At 40.5% G+C, this 23,509-nt stretch overlaps 2 protein-coding genes and 1 long non-coding RNA gene across 3 annotated transcripts; 2 read left to right on the top strand and 1 right to left on the bottom strand.

The window, feature by feature from the left end:
* The first annotated feature begins 4,461 nt into the window (after positions 1-4,461).
* LOC122015369 lies at positions 4,462-6,269 on the top strand. The gene is made up of 4 exons (XR_006120882.1): positions 4,462-4,756; positions 5,715-5,814; positions 5,893-5,950; positions 6,110-6,269. It is a non-coding gene; the product is annotated as an uncharacterized LOC122015369 (long non-coding RNA).
* A 4,342-nt stretch (positions 6,270-10,611) lies between these two features.
* On the top strand, positions 10,612-12,356 carry LOC122015367 (NAC domain-containing protein 79-like). The gene is made up of 3 exons (XM_042572224.1): positions 10,612-11,322; positions 11,410-11,681; positions 11,779-12,356. Exons 1-3 carry the CDS (start codon positions 11,166-11,168, stop codon positions 12,202-12,204), a joined length of 855 nt encoding a protein of 284 aa, XP_042428158.1. The 5' UTR covers positions 10,612-11,165; the 3' UTR covers positions 12,205-12,356.
* An 867-nt stretch (positions 12,357-13,223) lies between these two features.
* On the bottom strand, positions 13,224-13,892 carry LOC122015368 (protein NEGATIVE REGULATOR OF RESISTANCE-like). Its single transcript, XM_042572226.1, has one exon. It carries the CDS (start codon positions 13,880-13,882, stop codon positions 13,379-13,381), a length of 504 nt encoding a protein of 167 aa, XP_042428160.1. The 5' UTR covers positions 13,883-13,892; the 3' UTR covers positions 13,224-13,378.
* Positions 13,893-23,509: the final 9,617 nt, after the last annotated feature.

Here is a 23,509-nt window from a genome sequence, read left to right as displayed (position 1 = left end):
GTCATAAAATCGGCCAAGGATTGAGCTTTGATCGCCGAGCGGGGCTGGTATTGGATGTCAAATTCACTCAACTTCGTCGTCCATTTGATGAGCCGTCCGGATGCCTCTGGATTTAGTAGCACACGTCCGAGCGGGCTATTGGTTTTGACAACGATTGTGTGCGCCAAGAAGTATGGACGAAGGCGCCGAGTAGCGAGAACCAGAGCGAAAGCTAGCTTTTCGAGCCCGGTGTAGCGAGATTCAGCATCTTTTAAAATGTGACTAAGGAAATACACAGGCTCTTCTCCGCTCGACCTCACTAAGGCTGAGCCGATTGCATGCTCGGTTGAAGACAAGTACATATGAAGTGGCTCACCCGCAGTCGGCTTGGCTAATACCGGGAGGGAGTTCAGGTATGCCTTCAAATCTTCGAACGCCCGGTCGCATTCTTCGTCCCAGTGAAATTTTGTAGCTTTGCGTAAGATCTTGAAAAAAGGAAGGCTCCGGTCGGCGGTTTTGGAGATGAACCTAGACAGAGCGGTTATCCGACCGGTCAAACGCTGCACCTCCCTTGTATTTCTTGGAGGCGGCATATCTTGTAGAGCTTTCACCTTACTGGGATTTGCTTCGATTCCCCGTTCGGTCACTATGTACCCCAGAAAACACTTCTGAGGATTTAGCTTGACTCCATATTTGCGCAGCGTTCGGAAGGTTTCCTCCATGTCTTTGAAGAGATCTGCCGCTCGGACGGATTTGATGAGAATGTCGTCCACATAACTTCTAGGTTCCACCCGATCTGCTCTCTGAATACTTTATTCATTAAGCGCTGATATGTGGCTCCCGCATTTTTCAATCCGAACGACATCACATTGTAGCAATAAGTGCCGTCGGCCGTCACGAAGCTGACTTTTTCTTGATCTTCACGGGCGAGCGGCACTTGGTGATAGCCCTGGTAGGCATCGAGCATACAGATTAATTCGCAGCCAGCCGTAGAGTCCACCAGCTGATCTATCCGGGGCAAAGGATAAAAATCTTTCGGGCAGGCTTTGTTAAGATCCCGAAAATCTATGCACACTCTCCATTTGTTGCCCGGCTTGGAGACTAATACCACGTTTGCCAGCCAGCTCGGGAACTGCACCTCGCGTATATGACCGGCTTCCAGAAGCTTTTCCACCTCCGCCCGGATGATGGCATTCTGCTCGGCGCTGAAATCTCTTTTTCTTTGCTTTACCGACCGAGCGTCCGGTCGGACATGTAACTCGTGCTGCGCGATGCTCGGCGAAATTCCGGGCAGCTCATGTGTCGACCAGACGAAGACATCATGATTTCTTCTGAGGCATTGGATCAGCTCCTCTTTCTGCTTCTCCTCCAGATCGGACGCAATAAAGGTTGTGGCCTCCGATCGGGTGGGGTGAATTTGCACTTCCTCTTTTTCTTCATAAATTAAAGTGGGTGGCTTTTCGGTGATGACGTTTACCTCGATCCGGGGCGTTTTCCGAGCGGAATTGGCTTCTACTCGGACCATCTCAATGTAACATCACCGAGCTGCTAGCTGATCTCCTCGTACTTCTCCCACTTGGTCCTCCACGGGGAACTTGATCTTCTGATGAAAAGTTGAGACGACCGCCCGGAATTCGCTGAGCACCGGTCGTCCCAAAATGACGTTGTAGGACGAGGGAGAGTCAACCACCACGAAGTTTATTGTTCTTGTCCTCCTGAGCGGCTCTTCTCCCAGCGAGGTAGCCAGCCGAATCTGGCCGACCGGCTGAACTTCGATACCCGTGAACCCGTAGAGCGGAGTCGTCATAGGTAGCAGCTCGGCTCGATCAATTTGCAGCTGATCGAACGCCCTCTTGAATATGATGTTGACTGAGCTCCCTGTGTCAACAAATACGTGGTGAATAGTGTAATTGGCTATTACCGCTTTGATGAGCAGAGCATCGTCATGGGGTACTTCAACTTCTTCCAAGTCCCCGGGCCCGAAACTAATTTCGGGTCCTTCCGCTCGTTCTCGGCTACAGCCGACTGCATGAATCTGGAGCTGCCGGGCGCTTGCCTTTCTAGCTCGGTTGGAGTCTCCTCCGGTCGGCCCGCCAGTAATAACGTTGATCTCGCCTCGGGAAGTATTGCTTCTATTTTCCTCTTCCCGAGCGGACGGTCGGGACCGTTCTCTGGACGCTCGGCGATTCTCCTTCCTTGGAGAATGATGCCGATCGGGAGTCTGTCGCTGTCGTCTATCAGCTCGCGTCCGATTGACTTCATTGGCTCTTTGTCGCCTGTCGACTGAGGGAGACCGTCGTCCGGCGTTCCGAGGCACAGGATGAGCCACGAAGGGAAGACTTCGACAATCCCTTGTGTTGTGGGTATCCGTCCGGTGGAAGGAGCAGAACATCGGGGTCCATCTCTTCTTTATCTTGGGCCGAGCGGCAGCTACCTCTTGCACATGGGACCTAACGTGGGGGGATCGGATTGCTTCAGCCCTTGGTCCTCTGGGCGGCTGATGAGCAGCAGGTTGTTTCCGCTCGGACGGAGGAGGCCGCTCGGCTGGAGTTTCTTTTTTCCGAGCTGCTTGCGCTTCTTCCACATTGATGTATTCATTCGCCCGGTGTAGCATGTGATCATAGTCTCGGGGCGGCTTTCGGATGAGCGATCGGAAGAAATCTCCATCCACTAGGCCTTGTGTGAAGGCATTCATCATAGTTTCCGAGGTGGCCGTTGGAATGTCCATCGCCACTTGGTTGAATCGCTGGATGTAAGCTCGGAGCGATTCACGGGCTTCCTGCTTGATGGCGAACAGGCTAACGCTTGTTTTCTGGTAGCGTCTACTGCTGGCGAAGTGGTGAAGGAAGGCCGTTCGGAAGTCCTTGAAGCTTGTGATGGATCCGTCCGGCAGCCTTCGAAACCACCGTTGGGCCGATCCCGAGAGAGTGGTAAGAAAAACTTGGCACTTTACTCCATCTGTGTATTGATGGAGGGTTGCCGTGTTATCAAACTTACCCAGATGATCATCTGGGTCGGTTGTCCCATTATACTCGTCGATCGTCGGAGGTACGTAATGCTTGGGCAGAGGGTCTCGTAGAATAGCCTCTGAAAATTGGCGATTGATCCGCTCGGGGGGCTTTCCCCTTCCTATCATCTCGTCTAGGCATTTCATCCGAAGAAGACCCCCTATCTCTGTGAGTTGGTACGGCTTCAGGGGTGCGGAACAGAGCCCGATGAAATGCGACGGTGGCAGGTGGTGCTTCCGCTCGGCCACCAGATGCTGATGTTGCTTGCTGCTCCGGCCGCTCGGATGCGGCTTTCTATTTTTGCTCCACAAGCTTGGCGGCCCTTATCTCGATTAGAGCGTCGAGTTCCTCAGTCGAAAGTGTCACCGCGTGTTGTCGTCCAGCCTCGTCCATTGTTTCCGATCGGATGCAGGAGCATTCCCACAGACGGCGCCAAATTGATCCTGTCCGAATCGCTGAACCAAAGGACGCTGGGCACGCGGCGCGATCCTAGTCGATGGAGTGGATCTCCGGCTGGTCGAACGAAGCTCCGGCGATCCTGCACAAAAGTCGAGCCGGGAAGGGATTTCCGGCGGCGACCCTCCGACGCTCAAGTCAGGTAAGTGGTGGAAAAAGTGGCTGCCAAGCTTGTATTATATGTACCTTTTGAGAAGTAAGAGGCTCTTTATATAGGGCGGGGAAGGAACTAATGCACGTCCACCGAGGTGCATACGTGTCAGCAACCCATACCTTGGTATGCACTTGTCAGAGAGCTTACCTGACACCATACTGCTACAGTCCGAGCATGCTTTCGATGGGACAACAAGACACCCCGTTGTCAGATTAGGAGTATGGCGTAGGCATACGACTTGACGGCTGTCAGAAGATATTCCCGTCTTTTACCCACCGCCCGGCCGGGACGTCCATCCGGCCGGCCGGGCGAAGAACGTCGTCCGGACGACCTTAACTCCCGTCCCGCCCGGCCGAAGAACGTCGTCCGGACGGCCTTAATTCCCCGCGCCGGCCGGGCGGCACGTCCTTCCGCTCGGCCATTATGTACTGTTTCATTTGAGCGTCGGAACCCTAGTCCCTACCAGGGTGCCTTTTACTACCAGATGTCCCTTTCTTCCAAGTCCGATCGGCTCGTCCTTCTCCGACGGGCCACTGGACCCTTTGACCTCCCCGTGACGTTGACCCCTCGTTATGGGGTTCCGGATTCTTACCACCGGATCAATATACTTTACTACTAATTGTTTTGATGATTATTAATTAATAGTTAATATATAATAGTAACTTCCTAACAAAGGGAATATAATCTTAGACCTCATAGGTTAAAAATTATAGATTTTACTTCTAATTTTAAATGATATTTTATTTTATAATATTTATTCGATAACGTAATAAATTATAAAATAAAATATATAATTTTTAAATATTGAAATAAGAAGTTTCAACCCTTTATAATATTTTTTAATAAGTTAAACCGGATAAAAAATTCCACTCTCTCTCCGTCATTCTTCTCTGGCGATCTAGGGTTCGCCTTTAGTGATCTTCGCAATGTTTCTAGGGTTCCTGCAGCGGGGCGGTGGCGGAGGCTTCTTCGTTCGGCACAGTAGATGGAGCCGGAAGCCACGAAAGCGGTGACAGCGTGCGGGAGCAGGATCTCTTCCATCCCATCGCCAGAATCGTTGCTCCGTTCGAAAATCGGAAGAGTGGCGATTCCGGCGAGATGAGAGCTCCAGCTTCCCGATCGTTCTCCCAGATGGGTTTCCTCGAAGATTTCCAAGGCAGTGAGCAAAGCCCTAACCTTGCAACTGCTTGATTGAATTCTTTCCTTATATTTATGTTCCTCCTCGATTTGTTGCCGTTTTCATGCATTCTTTTGTGCACTCTCACCGCCTTGTAAAAAGTGCACCTTGGATCTTTATGGCTACAACGAGGTGTATCTCCCCATTGCTCACCTTCAGTATTTTTTCCCCATGATTATTATCTATTTTCTTCACAAATTAAGACACATTGTTATGGAATAGTAACTTCGTCTGTTTGCTGGATGAAAATTTAGCTAATGAGCTTCTGTTTCTTTATAATGCACTTTTTTGTTCACGTAAGAGTACATAAAAGAACAAAGTGGTATGAAGATGGACTGTCTAATTTACTGGATACATGGAGCTAACAAACACTTATATCATCTAAAATCATTCTAGAAACCAGCATATAAAAGAAAAGAAAGCAGAAATTTTGAAATTTTAGGATAAGAATGTTATTACTACGTAATTTTTCTTGCATGTGCCAATATGTGTTATGTATTCATATGTTTGTTGTGTTTTGTCATCACTATGAAATATGACGTGTTTTGTTGTTTGTATGTGTTTCCTTATCAATTATCATTTGTTTACTTGTGATTGTATACTTGTTTTCATTGATTTATACACTTTGTTACATAAATATTAGTTTTGATATTATTTTAGTACCAATCGCTTGGACCCTGATTGTTGTCTAGTGGGGTGACTTGACACTCTTCAATGAGTTAATTGGCTACTGTTTGAAACTAGTTTTAAAAGTCTTTGTTGCACCACACAGTCTTAATAGGGCTAGATTTCTCTGGATGTTTTTTTCTCATTATTTTTTGCCTTCATTGTTGTTGATCCTATTACTTTATTTTGCCTTAATCTCTTATTATCTACAATATTTTTTTCTTCATTTTGTAACCCAAGTTTATGCACTTCTTTTTCTTCATTTTGACACCAGCGGTCAGCTCCCGGACCACCGCTCCATCTATTCCGTCATTGAGAAGATCAGCGAGGAGCACCTCACATTGAGTGACCCAGACCGCAACTACCACTACCATGTACCATGTTCAACGAGTCTTCTACTCTGCTTGTTAACAGGATCAATTTTTAATTGTCATCATTCTTTTTGGATACAGTGTAACTAGGTTCATCAACAAAATTCTCTTGCACAGAACATGAATTACATATCCTCTGGTAATTCTTCTTCCAAATATAAGAAACTCTACGTTATAATATCTTATACAGACTCAATTAGAATTATAATCCGCTTTTTAGTTGGTCTAGTTTCTTTTTCAACTATGTGTAGTTTATAACCATGGTTGACAATGATGTGTTTTATTTTTTTTTCTTCAGCAGGCGTGGTTCAATTTATTGTTGTTGATCCTGACCGAATGCTGAATCAACGGACGCTGGGCAAGTGACGCTCCCCGGCTGCTGACGTGGATCTTCGACTGGTTGCGCGAACCTCCGGCGAACCTGCACAGAAGTCGGGCCGGGAAGGGGTTCCCGACGGCGACCCTCCGACGCTCAAGTCAGGCAAGCAAGTAGTGAAAAAAGTGGCTCTAAAGGTGTCTAACGCGTACCTCCGGCGAAAGGTGAGGGCCTTTATATAGGGCAGCGGAGAAGCGAGTGTACACCTACCGAGGTGTACACGTGTCAGCGACCCATACCCCAGTAAGGACTTGTCAGTGAGCTTACCTGACCCATACTGCTACAGTCCAAGCATGTCCTCGATGGGACAGCGGAACCCCGTCATAAGATTTGAAGTATGGCCTACATGTGGACCATACCCGCTGTCAGAAAAAGATGTCACTTGTCCTTTTGCCCTTACTCCCTGAGAGAGTCCGGCCGGCCGACTTCCTCGACATCCGGCCGGACGTATGTGGTGCTTTACTTGGGGAGATTCTTACTCACGTGCTTTGTGGACTGTTAGCAGTGCTACCTGATGACTTTGGCCGAGCGTGAAATCCGATCGGCCCTGCGATCTTATCCGCTGAGCGCTGGAACACTGACTTTCGACGATACACCAACCATCACCTAGACACTGGCCAGCCGCCCGGCCGGTCGAACCCGCCCCTCTCCGCTCGGCCATCTGCTATTTTGGCTTCTACGTGGCGTTGACTCCTCCGGACGGGGGACCCCTGTTCTTACAACCGGATCAGTTATATTGACTTTGATTTATTTATCTTTATTCATGATTAAGTTTCTTTCAAATTTTTTTCCTAGCAAAGCTATTGGTAATATGATATTACATTGGCATACAAAAAGTTTTTATGTAGCTAATTTATTGTGTCGTTGCTTTTCCTTCCAAAAAAATTCTAAAATCTAGGCATATGTGTGCATGACCAATTGTTAGGACCCATTTATAATCTGATATGTGTGCTGTGCTGGTTGACTTGTCATGAACCGACACTACTTTTATCTTGATTGACGCTTCACAAGTTGTGTTTTCTACTGTCTTGTTCTCTTCTAACTGATTCTGTGGCATGTTGGAATCAATTATCTTGTTATTTGTTGTGAGTTTCTAGTATCAACTTGAGAATTTTGTTCTAGTTATGTAGGTTTTAGAAATGCGATAAAGTAACACATCTGAATTTTACTGAGTGAATAATTATTTTGGGTAAATATGTTTCTTGCAATTTAAAAGAGCACATTCCTAATGCTAGGTTAAGGGGCTTTATTTTTCTCTATTGCCGCTAAATGAGTATAAATGTTGGGCTCAAATGAAAGGTTACACGACAATGTTCTCAAACTAGTCTGTTTCTTCGAGTATAGATTTGTTTTTATCTTTGACTTGTATTCAATCGGTTTTAGTTCTTCTGGCTTAAACAATGATCTGACATGAAAATATATTTTATGATTTCGTAATTATAGCAACTTGTATCCATATTTTCTAGACTTGCTAGGTAAGGTATTTAGGATGTTCATCTGAAGGCATAGTATTATCGTCAACTTATCATTCTTGTCAGATTTAGATTTGGATATTTTAAGTTGGCACTATGTTTATTTGCAGGCAAACAATTCCATCGACTTCTAATTAAAAACAGAGCTTACCTTCTTCTAACTGCTTGCTTATGATTTCTGTTGTTGGCATCCATCCAAATGTTTATTGCACTTGTTAGTTATTTGTAAATTTTGTGACTTTGTATTTAAGCATCAATTGATAATTTTTATTATTTAGATTGTGACTAATTGCATTACCTTCAATTTTATTAAGAGATAGTTTGGGATGAAGATCCATAGTTAGAGAAGAAGGTTAGTTTTTTTTTAATGATTTTTTTAATAAAATATTGAGTCATTTTATACTGAGTCTCAAATTTTTGTTAATGTTTAAATTTGCAGCATCAATCAATAACTTAGTATTGCAATTAATCTCAGTGTGATTAAGTAAGAAGTAAATTGAGTGAATTTGTCAACTCCTATGTAAGTGCTTAAGGGTACGTTGTGATATAGTTTTTTGGATTATATTTAAAGTTTTGTAAATACAATTTTGAGTGAAATTGATGAAATATGTCTTTTGTGAATATAATTTTGAGTTGTATTTATAGATATTTGTGGTATATTTGTTTCATTTTAATAATATTTTTTTCAATTAAAATTGTATTGTAGAAAAATACAATCAATTTCTTTTACATTATAAATAAATAGTAAAATAACTCAATACAAAAGTTAAATTTAAATAATGACGTAGTTAAAAAAAACATTTACTTCACATCAAAACAAAAATTGTGGAGTCTTATAAATAACTTACTTTGTTGTTCAATGTTATGTTTAATTACTTCGATATTTTTATAAAGTCGATGAAGTAATAAAATCTTTTTACTTCAAAATCGATCTAATTTTGAATTGGTCTCGGACTGAGCAAAGACTTTGGTATTTTTGTGACGAAGGAATAAATTGACCTTTCTACATCATGTTCCAATATTTTAGTAATTATATATTTATTACTTCGTTGGATATACTAAGTCAATTTATCATTTTCACATAGTGTCATAAAATTAATAAATTCTACGCATGCGATCTTGCTTAACAAACATTATATACTAAGTCTATTCATCATTTTCACATAGTGCCATAAAATTAATAAATTCTAAGCATGCGTTCATACATTCAATAACTTAAACAATCAATAAACATTAGTTAGGTCACATAATGAGTTTGGTTATCTTAATAGTATAAATTCACATGCTTAACAAACGTTATATACTAAGTCTATTCATCATTTTCACATAGTGCCATAAAATTAATAAATTCTACGCATGCGATCTTCCATTCAATAACTTAAACTCTCAATAAGCATTAGTTAGGTCACATAATGAGTTTGGTTATCTTAATAGTATAAATTCACAAGCTTAACAAACAACATGGGAACCCATCAAATAGAGGCAAAATCCAACACTTAAAAGACTCGATTCGGCTCTTTCCCATAAAATTTCCTTACGAATAGATCACTGACCAATTGGAACCGGCCGTCTAGATAAAGGCATTTATCTAGTAGTTAGGATTGAAGTAACTTCGAAATAAGAACAAGGTAGGAAGGTAAGAAATAACTCTGATCTGAAACTTTCTCAATGCAAATTCACATCTTAGCATTAATTTTCAGCATTTTCATACGATGCGTGGAAATCCAATGGAGCTGGAGGCTGAGGTAGCATAGTCCAACTTTCACACATGTATCTATAGAAAAAGAGAGAGAAATCTATAGAAATTTCGGACCTATTTTTTTTTTTTTGAAAACAATAGAGATTAAACTATTAATTGTCAGTAGTTTAGTCACCTTTCTTAATATCAACCGTTGCGTAATTTATTTTTTTTTTATTATTATTTTTTTAGTTGGCATAATGTATCAATTATTAATGTTTATAGTGGAGGGTGTGGGGGTCATGAATCATGTATGGAGATCATTAACCCCTGTCTACATTTGACGGATAACTATCTCCATATTAATAGCTCGGTTTTGTAATGGGGATAATTGAAAGCAGGAAGAGTTGAGCTTTCAATTTTTATTATTATTATTTTAATAATTCAGGTGTCTAAGCTTCACTCGATTAATTTTAGAGATAGACAACTTTCCCTTTGATTCACCTACCAAATAAATTCAGAGCACAACCTATACCTACCAAGTATCTGACTTTTAGAATATATGTTCCTACTAGAATTCAAATTTTAATATCCTAAGTACTTTACACCATACCCTTAGCAAAAGTTGAGTTTTGAATAAATAACTAAACTTAGCTATGATGAAGAGCTGAACTGATGAATTATGAGGTAAGAGCTGAGCTGTGATCAGGTAGTAGTGATTGGTGTTTTATTTGCCGAGATACCGAGCATCAAGTGCAGACGAGCTGGGAGATCAGTGTGAGGTGATCACATAGGCATAGCATGTTGACATAGAGTAGGGTCGTCATCCTTACCAGCTTTTTTTTCTTTAAAAAAAAAATAAAATTATACAGAGTGAACTGATACATCAGCTCCATTAAAATACAGCAAGCAGTACACCATGAATGGCATACGACTTGGACAACACCATCAATGCGATCATGGGGGGAGCACTAGCTTTATGTGGAGCTCAAGAAATGAGCCAGATGAGGCACATCTTCAAGTGGCAAGAGATTGACAATCATCACGATGAATGGAGGAAACAATAGACTTCAAAATTGGATATCAACTCATTAATGTCTTACCGGAATAGTGAACACGGCTGCTCATAACTTTCAAGAGAACAATCATATAACAAACCAGTAAAAAATTCCAAATACCACTAGAGAAATTTTTAATTATGAACGTGTAGTGAAACTAAATGATGACTTTAGAACTCCTAGCAACTGAGAATTAGGAGAGAATGTTGTGTGTGCTTGCATGGCCACGGAGTGCGCGTATGCACAAGTCCAAGCTACTGTTTCCAAATTCCAACCCAAAACTAAAGATATACGTCTCCTTGTTAGATGGACATGTAAACTACAATCAAACCCTCTAGTCTCGATACTCACATTGAATAATTTGCAGGCGATCGAATACTGGTTGATCAAAACTGCATCCGGCAAGATTATTCAATTTTGTTCCATGGACTTGGCTGGATCCGTGAGGGAGAGACTTTGTGAATCACAAGCTGCTGTAGAGTGTGGTGATCTGCATCAGTTGGAGTCGGTAGGAAAATTTTCCTCAAAATTCAGGAAAATCAATTAATTAAGTGATCGAGCTTGACTTAATTCTAGAAGATCTGCAAATTAGTCGATATAATATATAGCATTTCTTTTCCGATCGAGGAGTTGGGTGAGATATAGAGAAATTCTACAAGAAGAAAGTAGGAGCTAGTTTCAGTACTCTTGTTTTAATTTGTATATATATGTCTATTGGCTACATTTAGATTTCCCAGCAGGCCAGCTTAGCTTAGAAAGACATAATTCCAATGGAGGAGAAGCTGCTTCCTCCTGGGTTTAGGTTTCATCCCACCGATGAGGAGCTCATCACCTACTATTTGACTGGAAAGGTCACCGAGATTGGATTTGTCACCGAAGCTATTGCAGATGTTGATCTCAACAAGTGCGATCCTTGGGATCTCCCGGGTATATATCGCTGCCTTCTCGTCAACCAAGCTATCTAATTTGTCTCAGTGTATGTTCATTGAATTACAATACTAATGAACTTTGTAGGGAAGGCGAGTATGGGGGAGAAAGAGTGGTACTTCTTTAGCATAAAGGATCGAAAATATCCGACGGGGCTTCGTATCAATCGAGCCACAGAGTCGGGTTATTGGAAGACCACCGGCAAGGACAAAGAGATCTTTCATCGTCGAGTCTTGGTCGGGATGAAGAAAACCTTGGTGTTCTACAAGGGCAGAGCCCCCACGGGCGAGAAGACCAACTGGGTGATGCACGAGTACAAACTAATCCACACTAAGCTTCCCTACAGTGCAATTACAAAGGTAGTAGAACAGTTTTGTTGATCATAGACTTGAAATCTTAATCCATAAAGATTTATTATTATTATTATCATTGTTGTTGTTGTTGCTACATGTACAGGAAGAATGGGTGGTGTGCAGGGTCTTCAAAAAGAGTTGCAGCGGGAAGATTATTAAGCCACAACCAAGCCCTCTACAAGCGTCACTGGATTATTATTCCTCGTGCAACAATTTCACCTCACTCAATGCGTCCAATTTAAACGATTTCGTGAGCACCAGCTCAACAATTGGCTCGCAGAAGCCTTTGCAGCTACCAAATTACAACGGTGAGTGGATCCAAGGCCTGTTGGGCGCTGGAATCGTCCCAGAAATGATGAAGGCTTCGTTGCCGGCGATCCATCATATTGTTCAACCTCATCAGGCACGAGCTGAAACAATGCAAGCGGCTGCAATGTCGGACGTCGCCAGCTTGGGCTCGTGCGTGGCTCAGGGCGACAACAATTTGGACGGCGTTTCTACGCAGGAAATACTTTGGAGAGATTACTAAGAAACGAAGATCGTCGACCGATTGCTTGGGCCATCAGTGATTGCCAGCTGTGCACTGCTCGCGCTGGCTCGGCGAGTGCAAATCAATCAACGTGCCTGTTTCCGAAGGTTCGGCACGGCACGGCACGGCAGCCGTGCACGCTATACTTTTCTTCTTCTACTCAAAAATTTCAGCAAAGTTACAAAATTAATTGGATCGCATAATTTGGATAATGGATGATTAATCAAATATACAAGAGATCGATGTATGGTGCGGTGTCGCTTTCGTCGGTCATACATTTAAAAAAGACTTGCCTTCGTTGTTCCATAGGTCAAGGTCGTTCTATTTCTAAATTGCAAAACGTACAGGGCCAGTCTAATAATTAAAGCCACATTATTGAAATTTGAAACCCAAAAAGAAAAAAAACACAAAGGAAAAGTCCAAAGTCGCAACCACTTCATGAAGATGGGAGACCCTCTGTCTGCTCTGCTGCAACCTCGTGGAAGTTTCCGCTCCAGCAGCACCGTGATTTCGCGTGGTTAAGCCTTCGCTTAAACTTGATCAGTTGACTGCGCTGGATACTTGACTTGTTAATCAATAGTACGTAAATATTCGAAACTTAAATTTGACTGCGAGATCATTTGTTTGGGGCATTAATACAATACCTACACGATGTTTTTCAATTAATATTTTTTTAATATAATTTTTACAAATATTATAACCAATTATAAATTTCTAGTAGTTCTAGTGCAAGTTATGACAGCAGGTGCTCCCGTCTTTTTGGAAAAATGAATTAAGTTTTTCAATTATATTTTCTTACACGAACATATCAATGAAAAATAAGGTTTTTTTTATTCTAATTGTTTTTTTTCTGTAATCTAACTACTTAACTCTTGCGATTCACCTAATTTTGAAAATGACCAATTCCATCCCATAAAAATTTTCCTGACTATAAGAATAAATTCAAAAAATACAGATAAATTTTAATGGACAGCTCAGCATCATGAGCCGTTCAAGCACAAAAACAAAACACCGAGAAGAGATTATAATTATGACAATTTTGCATAGATTTTTTAATTTTACATATTGCGCGGGATTTAAACAAATTACATGACGAAAAATTACTCCATAAGTTCGATATGCATTCGAGCGATGCAGACACCGGAAAGCAGACTCACCGATGCAATCAGTCACGTCACTCATCGCCAGCTGGCTCCTCGTTCAGATCGAGGGAGCGCCCTGCCGTTCCGTTCTCCGCCACCCTTTCCTCCTCGTCGTAGCCGTCCTCCCTCTCCGCCGCCGCCTTCCTCGATCTCTCCCACCCCTCGCTCGCCACGCTCCTCCGGTCCCTCCGCCGCGAGGCGGACTCTGCTGCGCCTGCCTCCTCGAAGTCCTCGCGCTCGAACGCCGGCCGCCACCGCGGAGCGGACTCCGCCTTCGCCGCCTCCCTGCCCGCGGCGGCGCTCGGGGCAAGTAACCGGGTCGCCTCGCGCATCCGGCTGAGGATGGCGAAGAACTCCTCGACCTCGTCGTCCGTGACGTCCTCCGTCGTCGCCGAGCGTCGCCGAGCTGCCGGCCGTTCCGCGCCCACTGCGTCGCCCGGTTCACGCTTCCTCCTCCTCCTCTCCGCCGCGGCGATCTCCATAATCGAAGCGGTTGTTGGAGACGGGGAAAAGTAAAGCGCATCTGGGAGAATCATGACTTATACAGAAACAACTGACAAGAGGACGTTTGATGCATAGAAAACTTTATGCGGTCTGAGCATTTGCGACGAGATCCCCGAGGTATGATGATGCAATTACAGTGACGTCATACGCTTCCACAACTATAGTTTTTGACCGCATAGCAATAAGTCAATGGAGGTACCCGTGTGGTCCATTCGCAAGTGGGGTATCACTATTCACTGGTGGTGCCTCGAATATATTCCACCATCCACATCTATTAGAAAAATATCAAATTTAAATCGAGAGTTTTCAGATTCGGATGGAATTGGGATGAGTTAGTATTAACGGTAATTTATCAAATGGTGCACTTGAAAATCTGAATTTATCAACAGACGTACATTATTTTGATATTTATCAAAGAATGTACTTTTTTAAAAACATTTTTTATTTTACCCTCATGATAATTTGACTTTTTCTATTGTTTTTCTTTTCTTCATTATATTTCTCTCACTTCTCTCTCTCCTCTATCGGCAGAATATAGGAATAACATTAGTCAATCTTTAATCACATTTTAATACATTTGAAGAAGCCAAAATAAATACTTGCAATTTTAGAAATCCACAGGAACTGAAATGGGTGCAATCGGAGCTTTCTAGGTCGATCAGTGGGTTTCGGTCAAAACCCACTGATGGACCTAAAGAGCTCCGATTGCACTCATTTTAGTTTCTATGGATTTCTAGAATTACAAGGAATTCAAATATGGTGTACATTATTTATTTTGGCTTTTTATAGATGTTAACAAGCAAAATCAAAGAATCGGCATAAAAGCCCACGTTGGGCCTGATATGATTCCATATCATACCCACGTTGGGCCTGATTTGAGTCCATATCAGGCCCAATGTGGGCTTTTTTACCGATTCTTTGATTTTTGATTTTTAACATATATAAAAAGCCAAAATAAATAATGGCCACCATATTTTCACTCCTTGCAATTTTAGAAATCTATAGAAACTAAAATGGGAGCAATCGGAGCTCTCTAGGTCCATCAGTGGATTTTGACCGAAACCCACTGATCGATCTAGAAAGCTCCGATTGCACTCATTTCAGTTTCTATGAATTTCTAAAATTACAAGGAGTGAAAATACGGTGTCCATTATTATTTTTGGCACTCCTAGTGGTGGACCAGAGGTTTTGAAAAACCCTAAATCTCTCTTTTCTTTTTTTTTTCCTTTTTTTTTGTTTAGGCCTGATATGAAGAGATATCATGCCCACGTTGGGCCTGATATCTCTTCATATCAAGCCCAATGTGGGCCTGATATCTCCCCATATCAGGCCCAATGTGGGCCTGATATGGGGAGATATCAAAAATAAAAAAAAATAAAAAAAAATAAAGAGAGATTTAGGGTTTTCAAAACCTCTGGTCCACCACTAGGAGTGCCAAAAATAATAATGGACACCATATTTTCACTCCTTGTAATTTTAGAAATTCATAGAAATTGAAATGGGTACAATCGGAGCTTTCTAGGTCGAATAGTGGGTTTCGGTCAAAACCCACTGATGGACCTAGAGAGCTCCGATTGCACCTATTTCAGTTTCTATGGATTTCTAAAATTGCAAGGAGTTCAAATATGATGTCCATTATTTATTTTGGTTTTTTTATAGATGTTAACAAGTAAAATAAAAAAATCGACATAAAAGCCCACGTTGGGCCTGATTTGAGTCTATATCGGCCCAATGTGGGCTTTTTTACTGATTCTTTGATTTTTGCTTTTTAACATATATAAAAAGCCAAAATAAATAATGGACACCATATTTGAACTCCTTGCAATTTTAGAAATCCATAGAAACTGAAATGGATACAATCGGAGCTCTCTAGGTCCATCAGTGGGTTTTGACCGAAACCCACTAATCGATCTAGAAAGCTCCGATTGCACCCATTTCAGTTTCTATGAATTTTTAAAATTACAAGGAGTCCAAATATGATGTCCATTATTATTTTTGGCACTCCTAGTGGTGGACCAGAGGTTTTGAAAAACCCTAAATCTCTCATTCTTTCTTTTTTTTTTCTTTTTTTTTTTTTTAGGCCTGATATGAAGAGATATCATGCCCACGTTGGGCCTGATATCTCTTCATATCAGGCCCAATGTGGGCATGATATCTCCCCATATCAGACCTAGTAACAAAAAAAAAAAATAAAAAAAAAATAAAGAGAGATTTAGGGTTTTCAAAACCTCTGGTTCACCACTAGGAGTGCCAAAAATAATAATGGACACCGTATTTTCACTCCTTGTAATTTTAAAAATTCATAGAAACTGAAATGGGTGCAATCGGAGCTTTCTAGATCGATCAGTGGGTTTCGGTCAAAACCCACTGATGGACCTAGAGAGCTTCGATTGCATCCATTTCAGTTTTTATGGATTTCTAAAATTGCAAGGAGTTCAAATATGGCGTCCATTATTTATTTTGGCTTTTTATATATGTTAAAAAGAAAAAATCAAAGAATCAACATAAAAGTCCACGTTGGGCCTGATTTGAGTCTATATCAGGCCCAACGTGGGTTTTTTTGTTGATTCTTTGATTTTTGCTTTTTAACATATATAAAAAGCCAAAATAAATAATGGACACTATATTTGAACTTCTTGCAATTTTAGAAATCCATAGAAACTGAAATGGATGCAATCGGAGCTCTCTAGGTCCATCAGTGGGTTTTGATCGAAACCCACTAATCGATCTAGAAAGCTCCGATTGCACCCATTTAAGTTTCTATGAATTTCTAAAATTACAAGGAGTGAAAATATGGTGTCCATTATTATTTTTGGCACTCCTAGTGGTAGACCAGAGGTTTTGAAAAATCCTAAATCTCTCTTTCTTTTTTTTTCCCTTTTTTTTTCTTTTTTTTTGAGGCTTGATATGAAGAGATATCATGCCCACGTTGGGCCTGATATCTCCCCATATCAGGCCCAATGTGGGCCTGATATGAGATATATCAGGCCTAGTAACAACAAAAAATAAAAAAATAAAAAGAAATAAAGAGAGATTTAGGATTTTTCAAAACCTCTCTGATCTGTAAAATGGACACCATATTTTACTCTTGTAATTTTAGAATTATAGAAATTGAAATGGGTGCATCGGACTTTCAGATCGATAGTGGGTTTGGTCGAAACCTGACTGACCTAGAGCTTCGATCTGCACCATTTCTATGGATTTCTAAAATTACAAGAAGTTCAAATATGGTGTCCATTATTTATTTTGGCTTTTTATATATATTAACAAGCAAAAATCAAAGAATCGGCAAAAAAACTCACATTGGGCCTGATATAGACTCAAATAAGGCCCAATGTGGGCCTGATATAGAATGATATCAGGCCCATGTTGGGCCTGATATGATTCCATATCAGGCCCAACGTGGGCTTTTATGTCGATTCTTTAATTTTACTTGTTAACATTTATAAAAAGCCAAAATAAATAATGGACACCATATTTGAACTCCTTGCAATTTTAGAAATCCATTGAAACTGAAATGGGTGCAATCGGAGCTCTCTAGGTCCATCAATGGGTTTTGACCGAAATCCACTGATCGACTTAGAAAGCTCCGATTGCACCTATTTCAGTTCCTGTGGATTTCTAAAATTGCAAGGAGTCCAAATATGCTGTCCATTATTTATTTTGGTTTCTTCAAATATATTAAAATGTGATTAAAGATTGACTAATGTTATTCCTATATTCTGCCGACAGAGGAGAGAGAAGTGAGAGAAATATAATGAAGAAAAGAAAAATAATAGAAAAAGTCAAATTATCATGAGGGTAAATTAGGAAATACTTTTAAAAAAGTGCGCTCTTTGGTAAATACCAAAGTAGTGTACGCCTTTTGGTAAATTCAGATTTTCAAGTGCGCCCTTTAGTAAATTGCCGTAGTATTAAAGTTATGTTAAAAAAATTAGATGGATCTGATTGACTTAAATTTAAAATTTAATAAAATTTTAAAATTAAATTTTATTTTAAAAAATATATATTTATATTAATATTAGTATGATAATAAAAAAATATTAAAATAAAAATAAAAAATAATAAAATATATTTTTAATCAGATTATTCAGGTTCGAGTTGAGTTTGGATTGAGATTTTTTTAATAAAATCTTCACTTCAATTCGACTCAAATCCATCCAATCCATCTGAATTGACACTCTTGATATTATTTATTTTGGACCTAAACTCTTATGATTTTATTTTCAATTTTATTCAAAAGTTCTTATACCAATAAATTATTTTTATCTTTTTAAATTCATGATCTTTTATATTTCTTTTTAGTATAGGATTTTGATTATATTCTCAACAAATTCCTTCAAACGAATGATATCATAATTATTCTCGTGATTTGAGTATCCTTGTAAATATCATGGTTTGTGTTTCTTCATAAATATCTGATCACTTTTATCTACTTCAGCTCTTTCTGTAAGTATCCAATCATTTTTGAACTGCTAACTTCATTCAAAGCCACGCTATATGAGTTTTACCTAAAAAACCTTATACTAATTAAAATATTTTTATCTTTTTAAACCTATTATTTTTAATATATCTTTCCAATATAGTAATCGTATTTCCAACCCATAAATATATCGTAGATTAGGTTCATGTATTTTACATGTTTATGGTCAAGTTAATATATTGTCTCTTCCCTACATAAGGATATAATGATAAAGTAATTTAAGAGAACAAATAAAGGATCAAATTCGAATCCTAATAAAGACGAATAGCCGATGGATCTTTAGGTAGGTATAAATTGCAATTTAAATTTATCTGATAAATAAACTAGATGGAAAGGTCATATGACTGTGATTCATTGGATGAAATTTTGGTTGAATTATCACAAATAAATAAATAAATATTTTGACTCTTCGTTTTGACATCCGCAATGCTGGAAAAGAAACTGCCTTCCAAGGACAGTTAAGTTTGTTTGGATAACAATTGAAATTTAATATTTATACGTAGTCTTTCAATTTTGTATGTTAGTCGATTCAATAGGTCATGAAGTTTGTTCTCCCTTTTATCTTGTTTTTTTTTTTCTCTAGAAATATGTACACTTTCCCAACAAATTTCCAAGAAATAGCAAGTTCGGAATAGAAGGAACAATTTACCATGCAGCGTGGATAACATCAGGGCGTAGCTAAGTATGTCAAAGGAGTTGCGACCTCCCCCTACCTCCTTAAAAAAAAAAATAATATGCTTTGAAAATTATTTTGATTTTTTCTCTCTCACATGTTTTTTCTCTCTTCTCCCGTTTTATTTGTTTTATTTTTCTTTTCTCATATATTTTCTTTTTTCTATTTCACCATATTTCTTGTTCCTCATTTAATCTCTTTCTTATTTTTTTCCTAACCCTAATTTACCCTTTAAATCCTTTGCCGCATGTCTACCGCACACATCATTGTTGCAGCACACTATTATTGTCAGTGCTACCACCATCACTTTATCTATGCTTTACAACAAATATTTTTTTAATTGAGGTGAAATTTTCTTGTAAAATCTATTTTGATGATTTAAGTGTTGAAAAATATATAGTGTTAATTTTTTTTATATATTTATACTTTTGTTTCCTAGTTATTTGTTTGCTACCATTTTTTGTTTCTTATTTACTTTTGAATTAAATTAGGTAATTATGTTTTTAAAATATTATGTTAATAATAAATTAAGTGAAATAACAATATTAAAATATTTATTAAAAAAATGCGAAATGAATATACTTCAAAATTTTGGTGTCGAATTCAGATTGACCCGGGTTAACCCAAATTTAGGATTTAATAAGGTTTGCGGTTAAATTAAATTTTATTTTAAAAATTAAGATATATCAATGTCAGTATAATAATGATAGAGTATTGAGATAAAAACTAAAGAATTATAGAAAAAAATAATTTTAAAAAATTTATTTTGAATCCGATTATTAGGGTCGGGTTCTAGTTGGTTGGGTTCATATTTGGGTTTAGGGGTTCTGCCGTCCCCTGTTATTGTTTATTGTTGCCGCTGTTGTCTCCTCCCGTTGTTGCTAATTTCGGCGTCGATACCTTGTCCTGCCGATTTCGACGCTGACGACCCGCCTTGTCGATTTCGGAGCTTGTAAAATACCGAAAATAGGCGAATATTAATAAGGGAATTTTCCGGAATTTTTAGAAATTTTTCAGGAATTTTTCGGAACTCGTACGGACGAGTTAATGGGGATAAAAATAGTGCCCCGGAAAAGCCTGTTTAGGCTACCCATTTAAGCGAGGAAATGTTTATTTTTTTATATTTCTTTTTTCTTTTTTCTTTATTTTCTCTCTTCCTCGCCGTTTATTCTTCCCCGCGTGCCCGACTCTTTCCCCCGCGCGCCGACGGCTTGCCCTAACTGCACGCGCCCACGACAGTTCCTCCTCCCCGAGCGTACAAATCCCCGCTGCCACTTCTCCTTCTTCTTTCCCCAGCCGATCCCCTCTTCCTTTTCGGATCTGTGCATCTCCTCTGCCCGACGCCGACCTGATTCATCCTCCATCGCAGTGTCGCCGCCCTTCTCCCTGCTCGAGCTGTGATAGCGGTTGCGAGGCTGAGCGCCGGTGCCAATCCTTCCTTCTCACTGCGAGCCCCTGCCGGCCGAACCCTTTTCTCACGTCGCCGCCTCTCCTCTGAACGCCGAAGACCACCACTTGCAGTGGCGCCCTTCCTCCCTTTACCCTAGCACTGTGCCCTAGATTGGGACCAACTGATCGCCGGCGCCAGCCAAGGTGTAGCCGACAGAAGCCGAGCACCCCAAGTCTTTTGGTTCTGTGCCCTATCTACCGACCACCAGTTTTTTTGGTTCCGACTGGTTATTGCCTATTGTCAAAGAGGAAAAGATTAGGGTAAGGCAGGTAGGGTTCTATTTTCCTAATTTTTTTGTGTGCTAGTGGTTTAACTGATCACATTTGCTTCTGGTTTCCAACAGCAACTTTGCCCTTGGATCCGACAGTCACTCCTTCCAGCTACCAACAACTCTAATTGGGTAGCAACTATTTGATTCACAGCTTTGGGCATAAACTTACTGTGGATCAAGAAACGCCAGTGAGGTGAATTGAGGTAAGGTGTAGAGAAAGTAATTTCTTGGGTTACAGTATACACCTAATTGGAGCTATGAAAAAGATAAGAAATGAATACTACATAAACTTAGTTAAGTTTAAGTTGGTTATATATATATATATATATAGTTTAGGTTTGGAATTTGTCTACTGGTAGGATTAGCGTTTTACCCTAATTTAGGGATAGAGGTTTTATTTAGCTATTTATGAGAATTGTAGCTAAATAAAATATATCTATATGTTCGATACAGGACTTTGACGCGAGACGCGTATCTTGACTACCAGTTTGAACTTTTCGATTTGGAGGCGGGTACTTTTGACTTTATGTCTTTGATATACATAATAGTGAAGTTAACAAATAGCAATAATTATGTTTCTTATTTGCTTCGGTTAATCACTACCTGATACCTGTTACATGCTTGGTTGATTGCTGTTTTGCATCTCATGTTATTACTTACCTGGTTATACGTGCTTATAGGGGTAGTGATATAACCATAATTCACCATGTTCAAGACCTAGGTGTGATACCTTATCTGATCTGTGTACCCTTGATATGATTTATTGACTATGGTGCACATCATATATGTGTGTAGATTGGTTCAGTATATTACCATGCTTAGTGTCATGCACCATTCGCAAGATTGCATGCTGTGGGATTGTCGGCTCTATTATTGTTGAGCACATCGCCAGTTACATGTAACTGCACATACGACCACTCATGGGTTAGTGGTATATTCAGGCAGGGTGTGTTGCAGCAGTTGCTCTGTCAAGGGCTCCGTTGGTCCACTAATGGGTTAGTGTGACGTAGCGTTGTAGCAGGACAGGGATCCCTCCCCGTCATCGTGTACCGGGAGATGAGAGCATTGAGCTCCCTCATTTATGATTTGGGGTAGGAAGATAGGTGTACTCCGACAGCATCCCGTTCACTCGATCACTCATCAGGAGTAGTGATGACAGAGTGCACGGTTGTCACAGCCCTACCCACTCGGTCTTACTATCGTGTGTGAGACGGCTGACTGGAGAGTAGGGGTGACCAGGATATGTCATGGGCATCATATGCATGATGCATTTATTGGTTGTGTTTGTGTTTGCTGTATTTTATTTGCTGCACTTGGATGGATGCATATGCTTGACATGCATACAGGATATTGATACTTCTTGGTCGGACGACTCTGTGATATTTATACTTGGTCCTGGTTAGTACAGTTATGCTCCTGTTTATCTCAATTTGCATTTATCCTTATTATGTCAGGAGACTGTACGCATGATTAGTGCTAGATGTTATTTCCTTACTATGTATATCAATTGTACCTGCTGAGTGTTGGACTCACACCCTCCTCCGTTGCTATTTCAGGTTAATGCTGTCAGGAGAGAGTTCCAGTCGCTAGTCCCCTGCAGTCCACGAGGATGGTTATTTGTCTTTTGGTGTTCTTTTCTAGACTATGTTCGGACTTGTTCCATTTTGGATACTTTGGGTCTTGTATGGATTGTTTTACTTGTGGATGACTTTTATTTGGATTTGTTTTTACTACATGCCTGCCTAGAGGGCAGAAGAGGTAAGTTCGTTGTGATTTGAGCTTTATGAGTGTAGTGGAGTAGGATATCGGTTTTGAGCTTTACGAGTGTAGTTGAGTAGGGTTGTTTTTGAGTCATATTATCCCTGTTCTAGTTTGTTATCTATTTAACTGCGTGGATGGCTGTGTGATGTATTTTTTTATTATTGTTATTATTCCAGCCACATGTGGCTGAGGTATATGGTGGTGTAGAAAGTTTCAGATTGTCCGCCGTACAAGGGAGATGCTGCCGAAATTTCTTCGGACAGGGACTCCTCCGGGGCGTGACAATTTATTTGGTATCAGAGCCAGGTTTTACGATCTTTGTTTTCGTATTTTGGATATTTGGGATAACCTGATACCAATTTAGTGGTATCAGAGCGCCAAAGTTTAGCGATACTTGTTTGATTTCCGTGTGTTACGGATTTTCGAGATTTATCTGATACCAATTTATTGGTATCAGAGCGGGTTATGATACCTACTTTTGGTGTTCTGGATATTTGGATATCTATCTCAGTTTATATGGATTTTCGGTGATTTTCTTGTACGGAATTTCGAGGTAAAATGGGGACTGGACAGCGACGGAACATCTCCAGACAACAATTAGGTATGATGTTATTTTGTAATTGTTTATACTTGTAGTAATATCTGTGATATAATTTAACAGATATGAGGAGATCTACATGTATTGCTGCGAGACGTGGTGCTGGACGACCACGTACGAGGACTTTGGGATCTCTGGATTCCCCAGAGATGCCTACTGGGCTGAGCCTGTCAGTCGGGGACAGACTCAGCATATTGCGGGCGCGTCGGGCTCTCAGACCCCGATGACTCCTATAGAGGTACCTACCTCGGCTGTGCTAAGTGTACCTATCCCTACTGTATTTCCGGTACCACCAGGGGTACTACCGGCATACCCCGCATCTGCTCCGGTCCAGCCTACGACGTACTCAGCACCACCGCCACCTGGACCTACAGTGTACCCGACACCAGTGGCACCTGTGCCCCCAGTATCTACAGCATACCC

Source organism: Zingiber officinale, chromosome 8B (assembly GCF_018446385.1).
Source record: "Zingiber officinale cultivar Zhangliang chromosome 8B, Zo_v1.1, whole genome shotgun sequence".
NCBI lineage: Eukaryota > Viridiplantae > Streptophyta > Magnoliopsida > Zingiberales > Zingiberaceae > Zingiber > Zingiber officinale.
The sequence above is the reverse complement of the archived record's forward strand: the minus strand, read 5'-3'. Positions and strand labels throughout refer to the sequence as shown.

What these genes read in the sequence shown, in the direction of transcription:
- LOC122015367 (XM_042572224.1), top strand. Translation starts at nt 11,166, where the DNA reads ATGGAGGAGAAGCTGCTTCCTCCTGGGTTTAGGTTTCATCCCACCGAT. An exon ending in CGATCCTTGGGATCTCCCGG is followed by an intron (nt 11,323 to 11,409) that starts GTATATATCGCT and finishes TGAACTTTGTAG; the next exon opens with GGAAGGCGAGTATGGGGGAG. An exon ending in CCTACAGTGCAATTACAAAG is followed by an intron (nt 11,682 to 11,778) that starts GTAGTAGAACAG and finishes CTACATGTACAG; the next exon opens with GAAGAATGGGTGGTGTGCAG.
- LOC122015368 (XM_042572226.1), bottom strand. Translation starts at nt 13,882, where the DNA reads ATGATTCTCCCAGATGCGCTTTACTTTTCCCCGTCTCCAACAACCGCT.